Here is an 18,799-nt window from a genome sequence, read left to right as displayed (position 1 = left end):
GGGGAAATTGTTATACGTGTTTATAAGTTATAAATTGTTTTCGTCATAAAATACCGGGTCCTGTGTGGCACCTAAGATATTTGCTGCATACACGAAAGTGTTGTGGTGCAGTTGTTCCAAGTACCTAGTCATGACATCTGAGCCTGCAATTGGTTTTGCTGCACTCTTCTTGGATTTGCCATGTGCCGAACCGCGACGATGGTTGTTTTGCGTGGTAAAAGAGTTTGAAAACCGGTATGGAGTTTGGGGAATGAATGGTTGTTGTTGATGTTGTTGATGATGATTATGATGTTGGTGGTGGTGGTGATGGTGTTGATTTTGATGATATTGCTGCTGAGGTACATGTTGGAACTGGTAATGATTTGAAATATAATATTGTCCGGAGTGATGAGGAGAATGGCGGGTGGAATATGAATTGTCATAATAATAATGTTGGTTTCCATCACCCTCCTCTGATTGAAAAGCGAATGCGTTGATATCGTTCATATTTGGAGAGGGGGCGTCAACAATAATATCTATATCACTTGAACTTGATCCTGAATAAGAACTTTCGCTGTCGAAATCCGCTTTTTGGTCATCTCCTTCTTCTTCTTCGCCATCTTCTTCTTTACTCACATGTTCTTTATTTCGTATTTGCACTTCATCATTACCTTTCGATTCCATTTTAGATCCATTTTCTTGCTTAATTGCACTTGTTATTCTCGCTGATTTGTTTTCACCAATACTATGATCTAAATCAGCATCCTTATCTACGTCATTCTCATCATCAATGTCCTTCTCAACGTCACTGAGAACATGACTCCTTTCGCGTTCTGGAGAAACTGTTATACCAAGCCCTTCGGAAAAGTCCATGCCTCCATTAAGCGTCAGGAAGTTACTATGCTCTACTTGAGCGTCGCTTGCTGCTTTAAATCTCGAATTCCCATTAGAATTTTTTGAGCTATCAAAGCTTTGCCTATGGTTCCTGCGTCCCTTTCCAAACCCGCTATTGCTTTGAGCTTTAAACCTCTGGTTCCCCTTGGAGTTTTTATTTGCTGCTAAGTTTTTGTTAACATTCCCACATCTATCCTTACCATATCCGATAATCAATCCTTCGTATCTACCCTGTGTCTTTTTATTAAAAACATTTCTCTTCACATCTGAATATTCTTCGACCAATTTGATGGCGCTATTGATATTCATGAAGTTTATCCAACAACAATGCCCATCGGGATGGAAATTTATTTGTTCCATTGCACCATACATACCAAAGTCCTCTTTCAACTGATTCACATCTGGAAGTTTGTACTTGTTCCTATATTCCTCGAATTCAGGATCGTTCATATATTTATCCTTGAAAGCTTTGTCCGGCAAACTAATGTATACGTTTCTTGATGCGCCTACTGTGACAGCAAGTGCGATCTTCTTCGGTAGAGTTCCCGGATTCTGACCCCATCCGACCTTCAATACATTCCCATGAAGAACGATTGGTTCTAGAATAGCATTTGCATAAAACTGGACTGCAGCTGCTGTTTCAATAAAGGTCACAAAGCATATCCTTTTGTGGGCCACCCATTTTACGTGCTGTAGAATACCACCACGAACAACGTTACAAATATCCTCGGGTTTCGATCTAGGATTAATATTCCCAATAAATACGGTTCTATGCTCCATACCAGCACTAACAGCCTGGATACTCTTGTTATATTGACTTTGTATTGTCTGTGTGATTTGAGGCGGCATTAATTGTTCCATGACATAGGGATATTCATTAATCATCATACTTTGGCTAGCAGGTTCTTGACCTGACACAGACAGTGGGTCAACTTCATCTGATAAATTACTAGAAGAGAAATTTGCAATTCGAGGTTCACGCAAATATACCATTGTTGGTTTCGACATAGACCATGCGCTAAGGTGATGGGAGTGTTCATTCATCGAGGGTTCTTTATAATCCGAATGATTTACTGTAAGCGTGATCCATGATAATGATTTCCCAGCACCTTCATATAGAGGTAAGTTTGGATCTGAGGTTGTTGCAGAGCCCATTTGTTCCGAAAGTGGTAGTGAAGTGTTGCTGGCACGAGACCTTGATTCCGATACAGAGCCCGGGAAATTTTCTTGCTTCAATGAGATTGTGCTGCTGCTTCTTTTCGCCTCACCTTCCAGTTGGTTTGTCGGTATTACAAACGATACTCTTGAGACAGTTTCATGGGTAGTCTCAAGCAAATCCTTGACTTCCAATGCAGCTGACAAAGAAAGGAAGTGTAATAAGCAGTAATTCGATCCAAAATGTTTCCTCTTTTCATCTGTGTCTACTATATCCACGTGAAGAACAATGTACCTTGGTGAATCTTTGAGAAATGGTAACCGCTCATAAAAGGACTCTGACGATATTTTGTCGTCTCTGAATTCCACATAAAGACTCTTGGTTGCCCCCATCGATAGTGCACTCACTTTCAAACCTTCTACCCATTCTTCGTCATCTTGAATCTTTACGAAATTCATCGAGAGCTTCTCTGATTTGACGGATTGTTTTATTTCTGCGTATCTCTGTAATAAGTTGTTATAGAAATCGAGGCACGTTTCCTTAGACAAGAAGCTTAAAAGGTATGATGATTGTGGTGAAGCATCATCTTTATCCTCGTTTTCGGTATTAATATCTGTATGATTCTTATTTTTATCATTAGTAGTGATCTCTGCTTTAGTCTTCTCTTTGGATTCCCCAGCTTGTGGGATTGAATAAACGCTTTCAACAAGATAGTTCTTGCTAACCTTCTGTAGAAATTCCAAAAGGTCAACTTCTGGATTAACATTGGTGAAAAGCAATGATCTACTCCTGTAAATATCGCTGCCCTTGGGCAAAATAGTATAACTTAACCTCACAGGTGTGTCAGGATCCACTAGAGTGTTATTGTACCTCTGTTCTGATTGCAATGACTCTCCAGTGTTCCTTCTTTCCGCGGAAAAAGAACTTGTTGTCGAAATCGGTATGGATTGGGACCTTATTCCTGTACCTGAGCCCAAATATGGTACTTCAACGCCTTCATCTTCAGCATTGCTGTCCTCGAGATTTAGCGAATTCTTTGACTTTCTCATGCCCTTTTTCGTTCTTCCACTGGGTGCAGGCCTTAGCTTAGGAGCCGGTGGATAAAACTGTTTATAACTGTTGTTACGGAAGCTCAACGTGCTGTTTGATCTTGAAGATGGTCTTCCACCAGCTGAAATAGACCCCGAAGTTTGTGGCGTGCTAACAAATGGCGAACCAATTAGTAAATGGCTAGGCAGAAGCGTCACTCCATAGGCAGGGTCAAAAGGTGTCTGTGGAATGTTATAAGACCCAGGTGTTGCTGCTGGCCCTGGCCCACCTCGATGCGTGTAATATACATATTGCGGTACTGCATGGCCATTCTGGTTTCTCATTGACACATCGTAAAACTGCTGTTCATACCCCGAAGAAGGTCTACCAGGCATATAGGGAGATTGGTGAGGATTCGAGGGTACTCCCGAATTCGAATGTCTCATATTTCGGATTCTAGTCTTGCAAGCGAATGTACAATACCTATACTACTGGCAGTAGTAAACTCTATATCACAATCCAACGTTTAGTGCTAGTGCAAAGAACTTTTGTATCCGGAATAACAACTAGTAACAGAAGAAACGGAAACAAAATAGTAAAACTTAGCGAATGCACTAGCCCAGAACTCACAACTTATTTCCAACTTCCTTTCGACTCGTTAGGAAATTTATCTTGGCTTTCGAAGACACTAAATATAGATTGTATTAACCCTTTACAAAATATTCTTCTTTTTGTAATAGGGGAGTACACAAACCTAATTCTGTCCCAAAAATCCTACGTTGTAACACTACCAGAGTAACTTAATACTAATGTACTAGAAATCCTCGTTATGTCTCTCTTTTCCCTGTTCTAATTGTTTTTTCCTGAACTTGGAACCATCTTTTCGGATTCAAACCGTTTGTGTATGTTTTACCACTGGAACAAGTTCTTAAATGCTCACAGGTTTCAAACTAGAATCTGGGTTTTTTTTTAGGTAAGATATTTTTGGGTATTTTTGGTTTTTTTTTTTTGTTTTTTTTCTGGGGGTTTTTCTGAAAAATAAAATAATTTTCGAGCAACATCTTTGTACTTACTTAATGGGATATAGAGTGTGAATGAATGGAATATACATGATTTAACACTACTGTATGTTGATACTGATACATTTACATATGGTAGTTCGCATATGTACATAATTAGATTAAAAATTAGATTATATAGCGTAAAATGTACTTGAGCTTCGTTGTATTAGGTGTCTTTGGTTGATATGAAGACAAATACTTATTAAATGATTATTGCCTTTGAAAAACATGCGACCAGTAAGTTGTTTAGTGTTTATTAATATAAGTCCAGAGAGGCGTAGAAAATAGGCACTGAGTTCAGGGTCCATTCTGCCAGCGTAGCAAATCAGACACAGATTGGTCTTCATTAGAGTATGTGTTTGATGTGCCCGCGTTGTTGTTCCACCGACGCCTTGGTCCACGGCGGTTAGACCCAGAAGCACTAGGTGTGCTGTTAGAGTTCGAATTGGCGTTCGAAACACCGTCAACCGCGGAGGATGATGGCATTACAGGGGGGGTTGCATTATCATAAGTGGAGAGCCCCCCATGAATTAGCATCAGGGGATGATGTGCTGTTGCAGGAGAGTTCATTTGGTTGAAGTTTGAGACCCTAGTGGGGTGGTTCTTTTGAAGATCAGCCGTTACCGATAACTTCCTTTTTGGAATTGAAGCACTGACGTGCGAATTATATCCTTGCTCACTATTATGCAATTGTTGTTGTTGTTGTTGTTGTTGTTGTTGCTGTTGTTGTTGTAACTGGGCGATATATGGACTTGTAGCAGTTTGTTCACCTGTATCTAGGACAATTCCCGTAGTAGATGTATCGCTTCTACCATTTCCATTATTGCTACCGCTATTCAAATGGCTCTTGGAATCTGGGGACCATGCTAACAATGGAGCTAAACCTAGAGATGCGTCGGCAGCAAATGAAACTCCATCGAGAGTAGGTTGGTTTCTCTGGGTGTTGAAATTGTTACCCGTTTCCTGCTTGGCATTACCACGGACATTGTTATATGAAGCATTGTTACCTGATCCACTGGACATGAATAATGAGCTGAGCTGGGACAAAGAAGGAGCGTTCTTCATACCTGCTGAATTAGCGTTCGATAAGCCAGTGTTACTCATGTTATTGATGTAGTAATCCTTTAGGAAATCACCATTACTTGGAACTCTGAAAAGACTGTCACTATTGCTCAAATTTAGAAGGTTAGACATGCTAGGGTTGGCCTTCAAGCCATCTGTTTGAACACCTTCGTTATTTTCGTTGGTAAGCCCATTTAGGTTTAACAGCGACGTACCGTTACCCTTCAGAGTCAAGGGTTGGTTACTGTCCCCAACAACATTTTCAGCGTAATTGGCGGATTTTTCATTACCAGATGATGCTTCCATCATACCGGTATTGAAAAGGGCCTTGAGATCAGTGTTACTGAATGGATTGGTATTTAGCACAGGGTCCAGTTGGAAAGCTTCTTGTATTGTAGTGTAGTTCTCTGGCAAAACATCAAATTCTCGAGGAACGTCCTTAACTAAGTCTTCGGAATGAGCGGTATCGGTAGTTTCACCGGTGCCAACATTCTGCATATTGTCTGTGGTTTGATCTTCTTCCACTTTAACCTTCTTCGAGGTATTTGTGGTAGACTTTCCATCTCTTTTCCGTTTGACATTAACACTTGGGTGACCCATTAGTTTATTATAGTAGTTGATCTTCTTTTGAATCATCTTTTCCGTCTTCTCTGGATTAGAGTTGACGGGTTGAAGTATCAAATTGATTGAAAGATCAAATAGCTTCAAACTATGCCAGCTCATTGTGCTTGGTAAGCCTAACTTCCTATCGGCTTCTAATTCTTTTACCAAATCCAATAGGAGAGCCTTATTATCCTGAAACAAGGCACCTCCCTTGGTGTACTCTAACGAACCACGAGCGCTGAAAAGACCAAATCTGATTTTTGTCCTGGCCAAATTAATTGGTAGCGGTAAATATTGATTGTTCAACGCTGTTAAGACATTTAGCAGGGTATTCGTTGCCTGTTGTAATAAGACGTAGGAGGAAAGCGACCGATCGACAGAAACCTTTTCCGCTTCTTCGCTGTTTGAAGACTTAGCAACTTCGTAAACTAGTGGTTTAGTTGCAACCACTGGGAGATGGACCATACATTTTGCAATGAAGTATAATGTCATTAATATTAGTGATTTTTGAGTGAATATTGAGGACTCAGAAGAGATGGATTGTGAATACTTCTTTTGTTGGTTAAACTCATCCATGTTAATGGTACCATTTACATCCAACTGGAAGAAAAGTTCATCTTGTAGACCATGTCTCCAATTATCTAAAGCATTCTCGTGCACTAGAGCGGCTTGTTTAGTTAACTGTGTGGTCATTCCTCTTTTAAAGGTTGAGTCCAAGATATTGCCCATAACTTTAGCAAATCTTATAACAGAGAGTGAGAACGGGGAAACTTTACCTTCTAATGCAATCATTTGACCGGCTAAATTAACTTGTTTATCATCATCGCTAGTGACTGGTAGTGCACATTCTATTTCAAAATCTTTGACTAGTCGAGGGACACCAAGTTGGAGAGCACTGAATACATCCAAGTAATAAATACTCCAAAATAGAATACGACGTTCACCTTGTTGGATTTTTGAGACCGTTGATCCGTCCCCACCCAACACTGCACTAGGACATCTGTGCAATCTTAATTGCTGTGACATGGAAACGACCTTACCACGAAGCTCGTAAATCGACGGTATATCACCCACGTTGAGCATATAAAATAGCAATAGAGATAATGATTGGAGCACTTGAATTGAAGTATTTCTTGAATTAAAGTATGGGTTTAACCAGATATGGGCCATGAGCTTGTCATAATACTTCATCAAGTCACTTGCCTTTCCTGAAGTGATGTTCTCTCTTTTAATCTTAGATAAAAGTCCCATTTGCACAATGATTATCAACATACAAGAGAAAATTTTGTACGAAATAGACCTTGTGCGATTGTTGAAGACAGTATCATCTTTCCTGATAAAGAAGTTTGGATCTGTTACATTTGTTTTGAACTTTTCATAGTATGAGTTAAACTCATTCTTATCAAATAATGGAATTAACTCGTACCAATCCTCGAAAAACAATTGCATAAGTTCTTCAACTTCGGTGAAATTTAAATGCGTTGAAGAATGGTCCACTGCAGTGTATTTCATAAAGTCTAATTTAAAGACGTTCTTCCAGAAATGTAATACATCATCAATCTCCCATAGGTTTCGGTTCTTCAAGACCTCCAATTCAGGTGGAATTTGTGAAATGCTAGTCTCTTTCAAAGACGCAAGTACAGTTGCGGTGTAAATGCACTGTTTAGACGTGTATCCATGCACCTGGCCTATACGTGCCAAGAGCTGGGGAACGAATAAAATTTCCTCTGTGGTTCTTGGAACGGACACTGCAACCAACGTAGCAAGTTGAGTGCCTTGCTTGTACCGTGACAGCGACGATAGGGCTTTTAGAGTTGGAAGACCTGGTGCCTCATTCTGTTCGAAAGAGATCCCATACGGGTCGGTCTTCAAATCTGCGTCTTGCTTCCCCTTTGCGGTAGCGTTGAAGTCAGGTTCTTGGCTGGCAATGCTCATCTGTGAAGGGTCTGATTCTGCAACGCTATTTCTTGGCGAAATAATGCGGGGAGCCGCCGTGGTGGTAGCAACTTTAGCAACAGGAACAGGGTCCGACAAACCATCGTTGTCGGTCCCACTAGGCGTGGCCTTTTTATTGAGCAAATAAAGGTTTGTGGAGCTCACTCTCAAGGAGCCACCGTTCGTCTTGGATAGCTCATGCAAAATTTGTTCTTCTTCTGTATTAGCCACACCTGAGCTATTTTGGTCTGCATCCTCGTCTTTACTACTGAATCTCGAGACCAAATGCAGTTGCTCCTCTTTCAAATCGCATAACGCTACCAATCGCCTATTCTCAGCTTCGAGTTCTCTCACTCTTTCCTCCAAAGTCTCGGTGTAGCCCCTAGGAAACGCCCTTCGGCTCAACTTATCGCTGATTTTACAATCGAAACCAACAGCGACACACTGCGTACACTGCGGCCTCTTACCGTCACATCTTATCTTCTTGGCTCTGCATCTGTCACAAGCCTGAGCTACACGGTAGGATGGAGTGGAGGTCCCATTAGTGCTCGACCCCGCATTCGATGGTGGGTGGCTGTTCGAAGCCCTCCCAATTCCTGATTGTCCATTGCTTCCATTACCACTACCATGCGCCAGCAGCGGACTCGTGATAGAAGCTAGTAGCGCCCCATTCATTGGAGAATCGGAGTTGGATAGATTAGGAGACGGACCCTGTTGTATCTGTTGTAACGCTGATATATTACTTCTGCCGCCGAAAACCCCAGAATTATCTTCCATTTGGCTCGAGGAAACATTCTCTCCCGGTGATTCCTTCTTCACAACAGTAGATTGATTATCTCCAGCACCCTGGCAATCGCCACTACGTTGTTCTCCATTATTGGATCCTTTCGAGCCAGAACCAGAGCCTGAGCCAGAACCAGAACCAGATAATACCATACCGTTATGAGAAATTGACTGCTGGCCATTCGATAACGGATTCAGCCCACTTAAAGACTGGGATCCAAGCGTCCTAATGTACCTAGGCCCGCTAGATCCTTGCTGCCCGTTGTTGAACCGCCCAGATGACGACCTCTTGTCACTCATTACAAAAACAAATCCACTACTACTACTATCTCCTCCCTTTTTATTTATTTTATTTCCCCAAATCTCTCTCAAAAAGAGATTACAGTACGCTGATATATCCTATCCCTCTATCCCCTGGAATCTACTCTCGTGTCTTGAATCACAGTCTTGCTTCTTTCTTCTTCAAAACTGGGATAAAGCGCCGGTAAAAATGCGCCAAAACTTTAGAAACAAACGCGCCAGTCCTTTTTTCTTCCTCGATATTGACTTCACTAGCCACTTCTGTACCTCTATACTTCTATCTTTTAGTACCCGCCAGTACTATACTTTCTTCCTGTAACTATATAATTACCTAGGATTGCTAACCTCTCTCTTTCACGCTGATTTCCTGCTTATACCTCAAGAGTGGCGCTTAAAAACCAATATATATTGATGTTACTTCAAATATTTCTTCTTTATTTTAAGTTGCTATGTTTCTTCAACCTTTTTTTTTTTTTCGTACTTTCGCTGTTGTGATTCATGGCTAGAATGTACCGAGTCGCTGGCTGGGAAAAAAACACACACACACATTTTTGCCATGCATCCTTGTCTGTGCATGTGGTGGTAATTTTTGTGGGACCAGAAATGACAGCGATACCTGTCGTGCGCAGTGACTTACACGCCGTTGGCCAGAAAATATTTCCGGGGATGTCCGTTTAAGGCCGTCGGGGCGTCCCGACTCCGCGGAGGCTGGGAAAAGAGAAAAAAATGGAAATGAAAAAAAAAGAAGACAATTTGGGTCACGTGGTGGGGGCTCGCTATCGATTTCCAGTGTTCTGTTTGTTTGTGTTTTATTCTGCACTTCATCTATTTTCGTATATTCTTCTTGGCATGCCATCAGCCGGACCCTGGCTGGCCAATATAGTCTGCTTTGTTCGTTAGCTACAAGGTAAAGAAAAAAAAAAAAAGATCCCGAGGCTTTGCCTCATGATTGTCGGTTGATGAAGTAATGAATGGTTTTTGGATCCTTTAACGAGTCTGAAAGGAAGGGGATGGAGCAGTGATCTGTGTAGTGGAGAATCTATTTTGCAATGGTGTGGTTTTTACGTGGATTGAATAAGCTTCTTCTTTGGTATATTGGATTTTTAGTGCTTTATGGTAGCTTGACGAGGACGATTCAAGGCCATAATAAATGGTACCTGGAAGAATTGGTCCCCAAGCGAGTTGCTGAGTCATTGAGCTCTGTTACTTTGGTTGTGGCACATCCGGATGATGAGGTGATGTTTTTCAGTCCAACTTTGGCTCAATTTAACGAGTATTTGCCCTTAAATGTGCCGGTGAACGTGGTTTGCATGACATCCGGGGATGCAGATGGGCTTGGGCACATTAGAAGACAAGAATTGGTGAAGTCTTTGGAGGTTCTGTTTCATGGGAGGGAGTTCTCTAGCCATGTTTTGGACTTTGAGGATGGTATGGAGGTTTCGTGGGACTCTGGAAAAGTGAGCGAAGAGTTAGCTAGGTACATCAAGGACTCGAACCCACTGCTGGTGAGTTTTGACGAGTTTGGTGTTTCAGGACATGTGAACCATATATCGTGTGCGAAAGCTGTTCAAGATATGCCTCACAAGCATAAGTTATTCTTACGGAGCGACCAGCCTATATATGTAAAGTACTCTGCATTTGTGACGGGATTATTCAAGCTATTGATGAACAAGTACAAGCAGGATTATGAGAGGCCACGTTTTTTCATGTCGACGTTGCCTCAGTACTTTTTGTCTGTTAGTGCGATGTCCATGGGGCATGCGTCGCAGATGGTGTGGTTCAGGGTCGGTTGGTGGTTGTTTAGCAGGTTTTGTTTTATCAACGAGCTAGTTGGCTCGTTAAATTAGCAGAATGCATTTGGTTAATAGCTATCCAGTTGACTTGTTTTCGTATATTTACATGGTCAGTGTGTGTTTATGTACTCTAAATAGAACGTAAAGGGATCCCACACCCTCTTCTGATTCCTTTTGAAGGAGGAAGCCATATGCGTGTGTTCTCAATAAATTTATAGAATATTTGTTCCTAGCATGGGGAAGTTGAAGTCGTCGTCATCACCATCATTTAGTTTATTGGCATCTGAATCTTCGTTCGCTTTAGCTTCGGTAAGTTCCTTAAAGTAATTTTCGAGGTAAACGCCATTCTCATGATCAATCTTCCATTCGTTTATGAAATCAATGCATTTGGAATTCTCTGAACACTCCACTAGGTCCTTTAAGATAAATTTCTGGTATTGATAAAGGGCAACTCTTTCTACCATAAAAGTATTCTTTTCGGTTTTATAGAAAATGGTTTGGAAGACTTGCTTCACATCGTCCATTGCAGCTGCAGAATTTTTGGTGCTCTTTACGAAGTAAAATCTGAGCAACATAGTCTTTCTATCAAAGGGGACTGGTTTCCCTCTAGACGTGTAGTAGCTTTTCATCATGTTCCAGGCCTTGGTCGGTAACGTACCCTGTTTATCTTTCAGTTTATTCCAACTTCGTATACTGCACTTCATTAGGGTTCTCCAAAAGTACGCATCTAAAGCTATATCAGGATTTTTGGATAATAATTCTTCAACAACACGTATTCCTGATCCAAGCTCTTTGTTATGTGCAAAAGCTATCAGTATGGAACTTAGAAGTTTTGAGTCTGGAGTGAGTCTGTGGGAGGATGCATCTACCGCAATTGTTTTACCATTTTCCCCCACACCATAAAGTAGTGTTAAGTATTTTTTCAAGAAAGACACCTCCTTATGGTGTCCTAATGCTTTTATAATTAAGGAATCCATTTCGGTATTTCTTAATGTCGCGTACTCTGGTTGTTCTAGCAACTTTCTTAAAAGAGACTGAAACTGAGGTACACCGATTGTTGGATAATATACTGAATTAGATTCTGATTTCGAGACTGATAATATGAGATGCTGATAGAAGGCGCGTGTTTTGGTTGACTCGTCCCTCCATTTATTATTCAAAGCACCACAGTATAATCTTAGAAAGGTGTTTATTATTTCTGTATCATTTGGTATCTCTCCGTTCTCTGAATTCTTCAATATCAATTGAAATACACCTCTAGCGGATGGCAAGTCCCCCAAGTCCATTAAAATTTTGATAAACTCATTCATATCGTGAAGCATCATAGCATTTAGTCCCTGCAAACCAATATTATTCACAATGAACACACGATAAATATGGTATAATGAATTCCAAGTTCTTAAAGATTTTAATCTCCGATCGCCTTTCTTGTATAGGTCAAATAGACGGTTGACAAATGTAGAGTAGTCTTCAGCAGTGAAGTTCTCAGTTGAAAATTCTAATAAAGTAGCTGCTTCCCTGGGGTTCAAATTAGTCTGCTGTTGTAGATATTTCAATACACTTATTGGTCCATTAGATGTAAGTGTATTATTATTATTATTCACATATCTATTGGGTTCCGAAACCGTTTCGACTGGAAATGCTGAAACGAATGTTTCCAGAGAATCATCCAATGTAGTTGTCTTAAGCGGTGATGAAACCGATGTAGAAGCAGAGAACGGCCTGCTGTTGACAACAGTTTTTAAAGAGGAGCATCTCGTAATTGGGTATCGTGATGCTGAGTTTCTAAGCATTCTTGGTTGTATATTATGTGATCCAAAGTATTGGCAAGATTCCGCTACGGTTAATATACTTCAGTAATCTTTTACAAAGGTGTATGAATTTGCACTGACGAAGTATCATCATCGATGGGTTTTTTTTTTCAAACTCTAAAAACTAACAACTCTACGGGAAAGAGCAATATTATGGAGAGAGGAAAGGAAAGAGTTTAGAATAAGAACGTAAAAACTAAAACTAAAAAGCCTTGCGTTAATTATCAGGGAGTTATTGCAACCACTTCTTCATTGTATGTAACCAGCAAGAATATTTACATTGTATTACACTGCTTGCCTAATGATTGCAGAGAAGGCGAGGTCATTTTTTTAAGATGAAAAAAAAACAAAAAATAATGGTTGCGAAGAGATTCGAACTCTTGCATCTTACGATACCTGAGTGTTCCCAATTTACATTGGTTAAGATTAGATATCTTGAATCAGGCGCCTTAGACCGCTCGGCCACACAACCGTAGTTATTGAAAATGGGACATTTCTAAGCTACTATTAAGCGTACTCTAGGTGTTCTGATACTTTAATATGACATCCCGTAAATCAAGTTAAGAAATCAAAGGCTTACTGTCTAGGTGTGTTTTTAGCTATTCTCCTTTACAATCTACATAAGAAATGAATTAACACTATTCAATGTTGCTCTTGAAGGATTAACATTTTTTCCATGTAAAGAGTCGATAATTTTAGCTAAATGTTTCTTGATGATAGTCTTATTTACGCTGTCTTGGGGCTGTAGTTCCCATTGTAAATTGTAATAGAGACAGAGCGCGACGATTAAAACTGAAACTGACATATCTTTGCCATTATTACAAGCGATCAATACAGGTAATTTGGGGTTTGTGGTGGCGAGCGATCTTTTTAAAAGTGCATTTATTGAAATTAAATGTGTTCTCAAGTCCCTAGAAGACTTTTTGGATCCGCTAGACAAAGGATAGATATGCACATTATCAGGAAGCTCAATATTTTCCACTTCCTTAAATGTCTTTTCATCACAAATAATTGACATGCGATACCTCTGCTTTAAAATGTTAACGACATCCTCAGAAAAAGAAATCTCCGATGATAATACCCCTAGTCTTAGATCGTCTGTAATGGAATCCGTTTGGATCAATTTATTGAAGTCCTTTGTATCATTATTAATGTTATGTTGTGACTTCTTTGAGATGATGTCATTGTATATTTCAGTAAGTTCTTGGTCTGATTTTGTAATATCGCCCAGCGTGTCTATATTTTCCCAGAATAATTGTGGAGTTAGATCTGCAGCCCATAATTCATGATCATCAGCTGCGCCTTGGACATATGTGAACCCATGTCTTTTGTCTGTACCATCTTGACACTGGTAGCTGACAGTACACAAAATAATTGGTATAATATCATCAGGTGGAAGCCATTGATTATCCGTCAATTCTTCACCAGTAAACATATCATGGTTCATTTGTAACAATGAGGAGCCTGGATACACCCACAAAGGCCTTAGCAATTTTCGCTTCGGATTTGACATGTTTAAAGATTCCTTTAACTTCTTTGCATTAATGATATCGATTTTCTTTAACTTCTCAACAAGTGCCGGTATTTTAGACAATATCATATCATGTTCGGATGCAGGAACTGTGTTTGGCGGTACGAAGAGAATTTTTTCTTCAAATGGCCATGTTTTACCTTCATCTTCTAAAATAAGGTAGTTCAATACAGCGCACCAAATAGGTACTGTCTTTGAGAGGGCATCGGGTATCTTTTTGCCTCTTCTTGTGCTATCAAGAACGATTACACCACCTTCTCTTCCAATTATTGGAAGTAAATGAAAATTTAGTCTCCTAGTACTGAAGTCCCACTGATTTACATGGCCATCTGTTGATTTGAAATAGCTAGTATTCTCATACTTGGACGGATTGCAATACCATAGACCACATCTTTCGTTTGGAATAATTGGATAATTGAATGTTGGAAAAACTTGTCTCTCTAAAAATTGATTATCAAATATGATACTTTGTAAACGGTTCCTTAATGACTTATCTTCCTTCCTCAATGATTTGTTGATTTCCTTGAAATCTTGAAGCACATCTTTATTCATAGTGAATACCAATACGGAACTTTCTTCCTTTACTACAATTAATTCCGCTTGGCCTGGAGATAAAGTTTCAGTTCATCACAATACGTGAACAATATACCTAATATAGAATAGTACTATCTAAGTCGTTTTAATAACTCAGCAACATCCACCTCATCAAACTGCCAAATCTGACTTACTTCAACATCTTTGGCAATAACAGTTTTTAACATAGAACTACGCACTTTCAGTATTCCACTAGAAAATATTCAAATTCATCTAGTTTTTGGTGCATCTAGCTGTACCGTATATTCCATGCGTTTTTGCTTATTTTCAAGAAAAGCTTCTATGGCCAAGTTGGTAAGGCGCCACACTAGTAATGTGGAGATCATCAGTTCGACTCTGGTTGGAAGCATTCTTTTTTTCTTGCACCCATTAGACCAAATAAACACACCCTCTCGTTTATTAATACATGTCAGTTGACTATAGAACAACCTTTGTTTGTTGCAGTCTAACATGTTTAAATGGTATGTTCATCTATAAAATTAGTTAAATAGCTGGGTGTTGAATACAGCAATCATAACCCAAATCATACGGCTGGTGTCATGAAAAAATCAATATTACATCATATTCTGATGAGTTAGGTCATAGGAGTACAACAAAGCCCTTAAATGACATAAAGCTGCTACTACCACTAGAACATGAAATATTTGATGAGAATTGCCCCATATATCGAACTTCCCGGGTGAAATCCTTTCTGGGAACCGCACTCCGTAGAGGAAAGCACCAAATATGTAAAGTGCTCCCTCCCAAATTACCCATGTCATTTGAATACGTTGCCAAGTCTCATCTTTACCGTATACTACGAATCCAGCTATTATTGGTAGTATTGATGAAATCCCAAAGAGTACAAACATTGCCGCTCTATAAGGCCTCCACTCTCTTGTTCTGAACTTACTCTTTAAAGATACATATCCGCAAACAACTCCGAAAAATGATGTAAGTCCCGCAAACGAATAAAAGAGCATACTGTTATCATAAAACCCGTAGAATAAAATACTTATCATAGAAGTTGAAATGAGAACTACGATCCCCAAATAATCGAGTTTATTACCGAAAACTGAAACTGGTAATGAATGGCACTTTACACAGTGGAAAAAACTGCTCATCGACAAGCAGGTAGCACATCCTAAGAAAAAGAGATTGATAACACAATAATCAACCGTAGATGTAGTTGGATACTCATAGATAATATGATTTGTTGCAAAAACTATCGTCAAAAAGCATAAAACAGCTGGAATCAAGTGCGTGTAGATATTTACACTCTCGTTGTGAAGATAAAACAAAGACCAAAAGAGCTCACGCCAGCTCTGTGTTTCTCTCACATATCCAGTCAGGATGTGTTCATTATCTTTCTGCCACTCTGGAATCTCATCCCAAGAGTATAATCTTCGTTCGTAAACTACCTTCTTTTTGAGGCCTGATGCATTTTCTGTTAACGGCGTTTCTTCAGTCACTGACATCCTCTTTCTAGCGCTCATCTCTGAAATAACTGACAGTACCAATGGATATGTCCCTATTATATGCACTAATACAGGTGCTTTCAACTTAAATGTTATAATGTTATCAGAATCTGAACCTGCACACCAAAAGTTCCTTAATTGGTATCTATTCACATTTATATATATACATTTATTTATTTGTCGTGCTCATCAGTAAAATCGTGTGGGCACCGTAAAATAAAGGGTTTTTTTCCTTTTTTTCCAAAGTTTCCAACAAGTTTTTAACCCCAGCCTGTTGGTTCTTCGAAAAACTAGGCAAAATGAAGACATATATGAAGATCTCCTTATAGGAATATGAGATCTGAAAAAAAAAAAAAGGCATTAGCGTTAATACCAAGGTCTTTAGTAAACTGCTGACAGAATTGATATGCAGTGAATTTTCTCAATATATATACATTATAAATGGTATATAGGCACAGTAAAGTTAAATATACCACCTGATTTATAACTAAAAAATGTACTTTTAACGTTTGAATGATACGTTTTTACCCTTGGTTGGCTTTGCCTTCTTCTTGATAGCCTTAGGGCCAGTGTTTTCAATGGAATACGGGTCGAATTTTCTTTTCTTGTTCTTTTCGTGATCCGTATTCTTTCTATTTGAAACCAAGAGGTTTTCGCCTGATGTGTAATCAACGATTTCAGAATCAGAAGGTAGCTCAACGGCTTTTCTTTTCTTCGCATTCTGGGCTTGTCTTTTCCTCAACGTAACAATTTCATCCTTATCTTCTTGTTCTTGAGTTTCTTCAGGCTGCTCTTCAATCTCATTAGAAGGATGTTCAGTTGTCGTTTCAGTGGTCTCAGAGGTTTGGAGAGACGGTATTTGAATGCTTTGAGTGTGCTTTTCGGTATATTCCTGTTCTAATGTATCTGTAATTAGTTTTTGACGCTTTGAGAGCTCGTCCTTTGTCACCACAGTTTTACCCTTTGAAGTGTAAACAACAGCCGAATTATATTCCGCATTTGGGACACCATTGAATAGTAATGAGGGAACATTGATGTCAACGTTAGACTCTGAACTTCCTGCATTTATTTGCTTCGCCACAGAATTAAACATATTCTGTATCGATTTTATCTGTGATATTGTGAGAATTTCACTTAAATCTTTGTCGCCCTCTTCAGATATAGATGGAACAGATAATGGGTTTTTCTTTCCACTGGTACCTTGTTTCATATCTTCCAAAGTTTTCTTGATGAGGTTGGCAATGGCCTTTGAATTCATTCTGACGTGCTCGGACACGTAAGAACTAACTGATAGTACGTTGATAGGCTCTGTTGGTGTCCCAGCTACTAGTGAAACAAGAAGTTGGTTTGGCATAACATAACGTGGTGATTCGTCATCCCTTCTGGCAATCATGTCTCTCCACTCATAAAGTTTACGCAAAAGTTGTTCTTTTGATGGAGGAATGTTATATTGGAACATGAGATTTCTCCATGGCTCTGCACTTTCGATCGGAGAGTAAACATTCTGAGAGCCAATTTTCGGTCTAAAAGAACTGTACTCAAATCTTCTTTTAGCCACTTTCCTAGATTCGTGTAGAACTTCTGACATTTTGTTTTGTTCCAGAAGCATATTTCTTAGTTGATCAAAAATATTGAGAAGGAAATGAGTATCTGCTCTAGCGTATGCAAACATGGGTTTTGATAGTGGTCTAATTCTCCAGTCTGCTAATTGGTACTTCTTTGATGTTTTGAAGTTCGCAAATCTTTCCAATAGGTAAGCCAAACTATGTTTAGGGAATCCTAACAAACGAGAAGCATGGTATGTATCAAATAGCCCAACAATATATAATCCTAGGTCACGCTGTAGCCATATAATATCCATGAACGCACCGTGTAGAACTTTTACTACGCCAGGGTCAGTGAAAATTTCGTTCAATACCTTAAGGTCATCTCTTAGAGCAATGGTATCAACAATCCAATCATTCTCTCTATCACTAATCTGCATCAAACATACTATACCGTAATATGAACGATAATCATGATGTTCTAAATCAATAGCAATTTCTTTAGACTTCTTTAAAACTTCTATCATCTTAGTGAGCTCTTCTACAGTATCGACCCATATAGCGGTTGTGTTATCCCAATCTCTTGATGGGATTGGTTCTCGTGGAACAAGAATAGAATCATCATATTTTTGGTTTTCTATCTCATATTCATAAGGATTTGGATAGTGTGCTGGAATATTCTCTTCTTCTGGGAGCATTTTCAAGGAGAGCTCTAGTGGTTTAAGACTATTTGGTTTCTCTTTCAATAGAGGTTTGAATGGATGTAACTCAGTGTTATCCACAGGTATCTTGAAATCAAGTTGAGGTTTCGCAAGTCTCTTAGATGGATTGGAATTGGAACGATCATCATCATTTAGGTATTTGAAACCAGAATCTGTAGCACTGTTGCTGGTTTTGTTTTTGATATTATCCAATGCATGGTCAGACTTTTCAAATAGGTTATCCATGATATTACTTATAGACTTCCAGGAGTCAAGGAACTCATCTTTTCCCTCTTCTATAGTATCATTGTTGGGATCAATCGACAGTAAAACTTCGTTGATTAGGGATAGCATTTTAGAAGAGGTATCTTGTAGTGAGCTGTTTACATCACTATCAAGACTTCTGTAGAAATCAATATCCTGAGCAGCTAAAGCACTGGAGGACCTCACAGTTTGCATTAACGACGAAAGCAAAGCATCCTGCTCGTTACTTGTCATGTTTGCTGATATGGCTTGAGTAACAGGAGACTTTGTTGAAGATGCTACCGTCTCTATGATTGATTTGC

The 18,799-nt window shown here is 39.4% G+C and overlaps 7 protein-coding genes and 2 non-coding genes across 9 annotated transcripts; 2 read left to right on the top strand and 7 right to left on the bottom strand.

Annotated features, from left to right (window-relative positions):
• Window positions 1-27: 27 nt before the first annotated feature.
• NAB6 (Nab6p) lies at window positions 28-3,078 on the bottom strand (the record flags this gene model as incomplete). The annotated part of the gene is made up of 1 exon (XM_022821778.1): window positions 28-3,078. The coding sequence occupies one exon, from the start codon at window positions 3,076-3,078 to the stop codon at window positions 28-30; it is 3,051 nt and encodes a 1,016-aa protein (XP_022678105.1).
• A 1,338-nt stretch (window positions 3,079-4,416) lies between these two features.
• CAT8 (DNA-binding transcription factor CAT8) lies at window positions 4,417-8,655 on the bottom strand (the record flags this gene model as incomplete). The annotated part of the gene is made up of 1 exon (XM_022821777.1): window positions 4,417-8,655. One exon carries the CDS (start codon window positions 8,653-8,655, stop codon window positions 4,417-4,419), a length of 4,239 nt encoding a protein of 1,412 aa, XP_022678104.1.
• Window positions 8,656-9,851: 1,196 nt separating this feature from the next.
• GPI12 (N-acetylglucosaminylphosphatidylinositol deacetylase) lies at window positions 9,852-10,649 on the top strand (the record flags this gene model as incomplete). Its single annotated transcript, XM_022821776.1, has 1 exon — window positions 9,852-10,649. The coding sequence occupies one exon, from the start codon at window positions 9,852-9,854 to the stop codon at window positions 10,647-10,649; it is 798 nt and encodes a 265-aa protein (XP_022678103.1).
• A 158-nt stretch (window positions 10,650-10,807) lies between these two features.
• On the bottom strand, window positions 10,808-12,388 carry AEP2 (Aep2p; the record flags this gene model as incomplete). The annotated part of the gene is made up of 1 exon (XM_022821775.1): window positions 10,808-12,388. One exon carries the CDS (start codon window positions 12,386-12,388, stop codon window positions 10,808-10,810), a length of 1,581 nt encoding a protein of 526 aa, XP_022678102.1.
• A 375-nt stretch (window positions 12,389-12,763) lies between these two features.
• On the bottom strand, window positions 12,764-12,878 carry KLMA_R805. Its single transcript has 2 exons — window positions 12,842-12,878; window positions 12,764-12,808 (listed from the first exon to the last, which is right to left on the bottom strand). It is a non-coding gene; the product is annotated as a tRNA-Leu (tRNA).
• A 144-nt stretch (window positions 12,879-13,022) lies between these two features.
• Window positions 13,023-14,489, bottom strand: RIT1 (tRNA A64-2'-O-ribosylphosphate transferase; the record flags this gene model as incomplete). Its single annotated transcript, XM_022821774.1, has 1 exon — window positions 13,023-14,489. The coding sequence occupies one exon, from the start codon at window positions 14,487-14,489 to the stop codon at window positions 13,023-13,025; it is 1,467 nt and encodes a 488-aa protein (XP_022678101.1).
• A 318-nt stretch (window positions 14,490-14,807) lies between these two features.
• Window positions 14,808-14,880, top strand: KLMA_R804. Its single transcript has one exon. It is a non-coding gene; the product is annotated as a tRNA-Thr (tRNA).
• A 205-nt stretch (window positions 14,881-15,085) lies between these two features.
• IZH2 (PAQR-type receptor) lies at window positions 15,086-16,006 on the bottom strand (the record flags this gene model as incomplete). The annotated part of the gene is made up of 1 exon (XM_022821772.1): window positions 15,086-16,006. One exon carries the CDS (start codon window positions 16,004-16,006, stop codon window positions 15,086-15,088), a length of 921 nt encoding a protein of 306 aa, XP_022678100.1.
• A 484-nt stretch (window positions 16,007-16,490) lies between these two features.
• Window positions 16,491-18,731, bottom strand: RRP6 (exosome nuclease subunit RRP6; the record flags this gene model as incomplete). The annotated part of the gene is made up of 1 exon (XM_022821771.1): window positions 16,491-18,731. The coding sequence occupies one exon, from the start codon at window positions 18,729-18,731 to the stop codon at window positions 16,491-16,493; it is 2,241 nt and encodes a 746-aa protein (XP_022678099.1).
• Between the last annotated feature and the right edge of the window lie 68 nt (window positions 18,732-18,799).

Source organism: Kluyveromyces marxianus, chromosome 8 (genome assembly GCF_001417885.1).
Source record: "Kluyveromyces marxianus DMKU3-1042 DNA, complete genome, chromosome 8".
Taxonomy (NCBI): domain Eukaryota; kingdom Fungi; phylum Ascomycota; class Saccharomycetes; order Saccharomycetales; family Saccharomycetaceae; genus Kluyveromyces; species Kluyveromyces marxianus.
The sequence above is the reverse complement of the archived record's forward strand: the minus strand, read 5'-3'. Positions and strand labels throughout refer to the sequence as shown.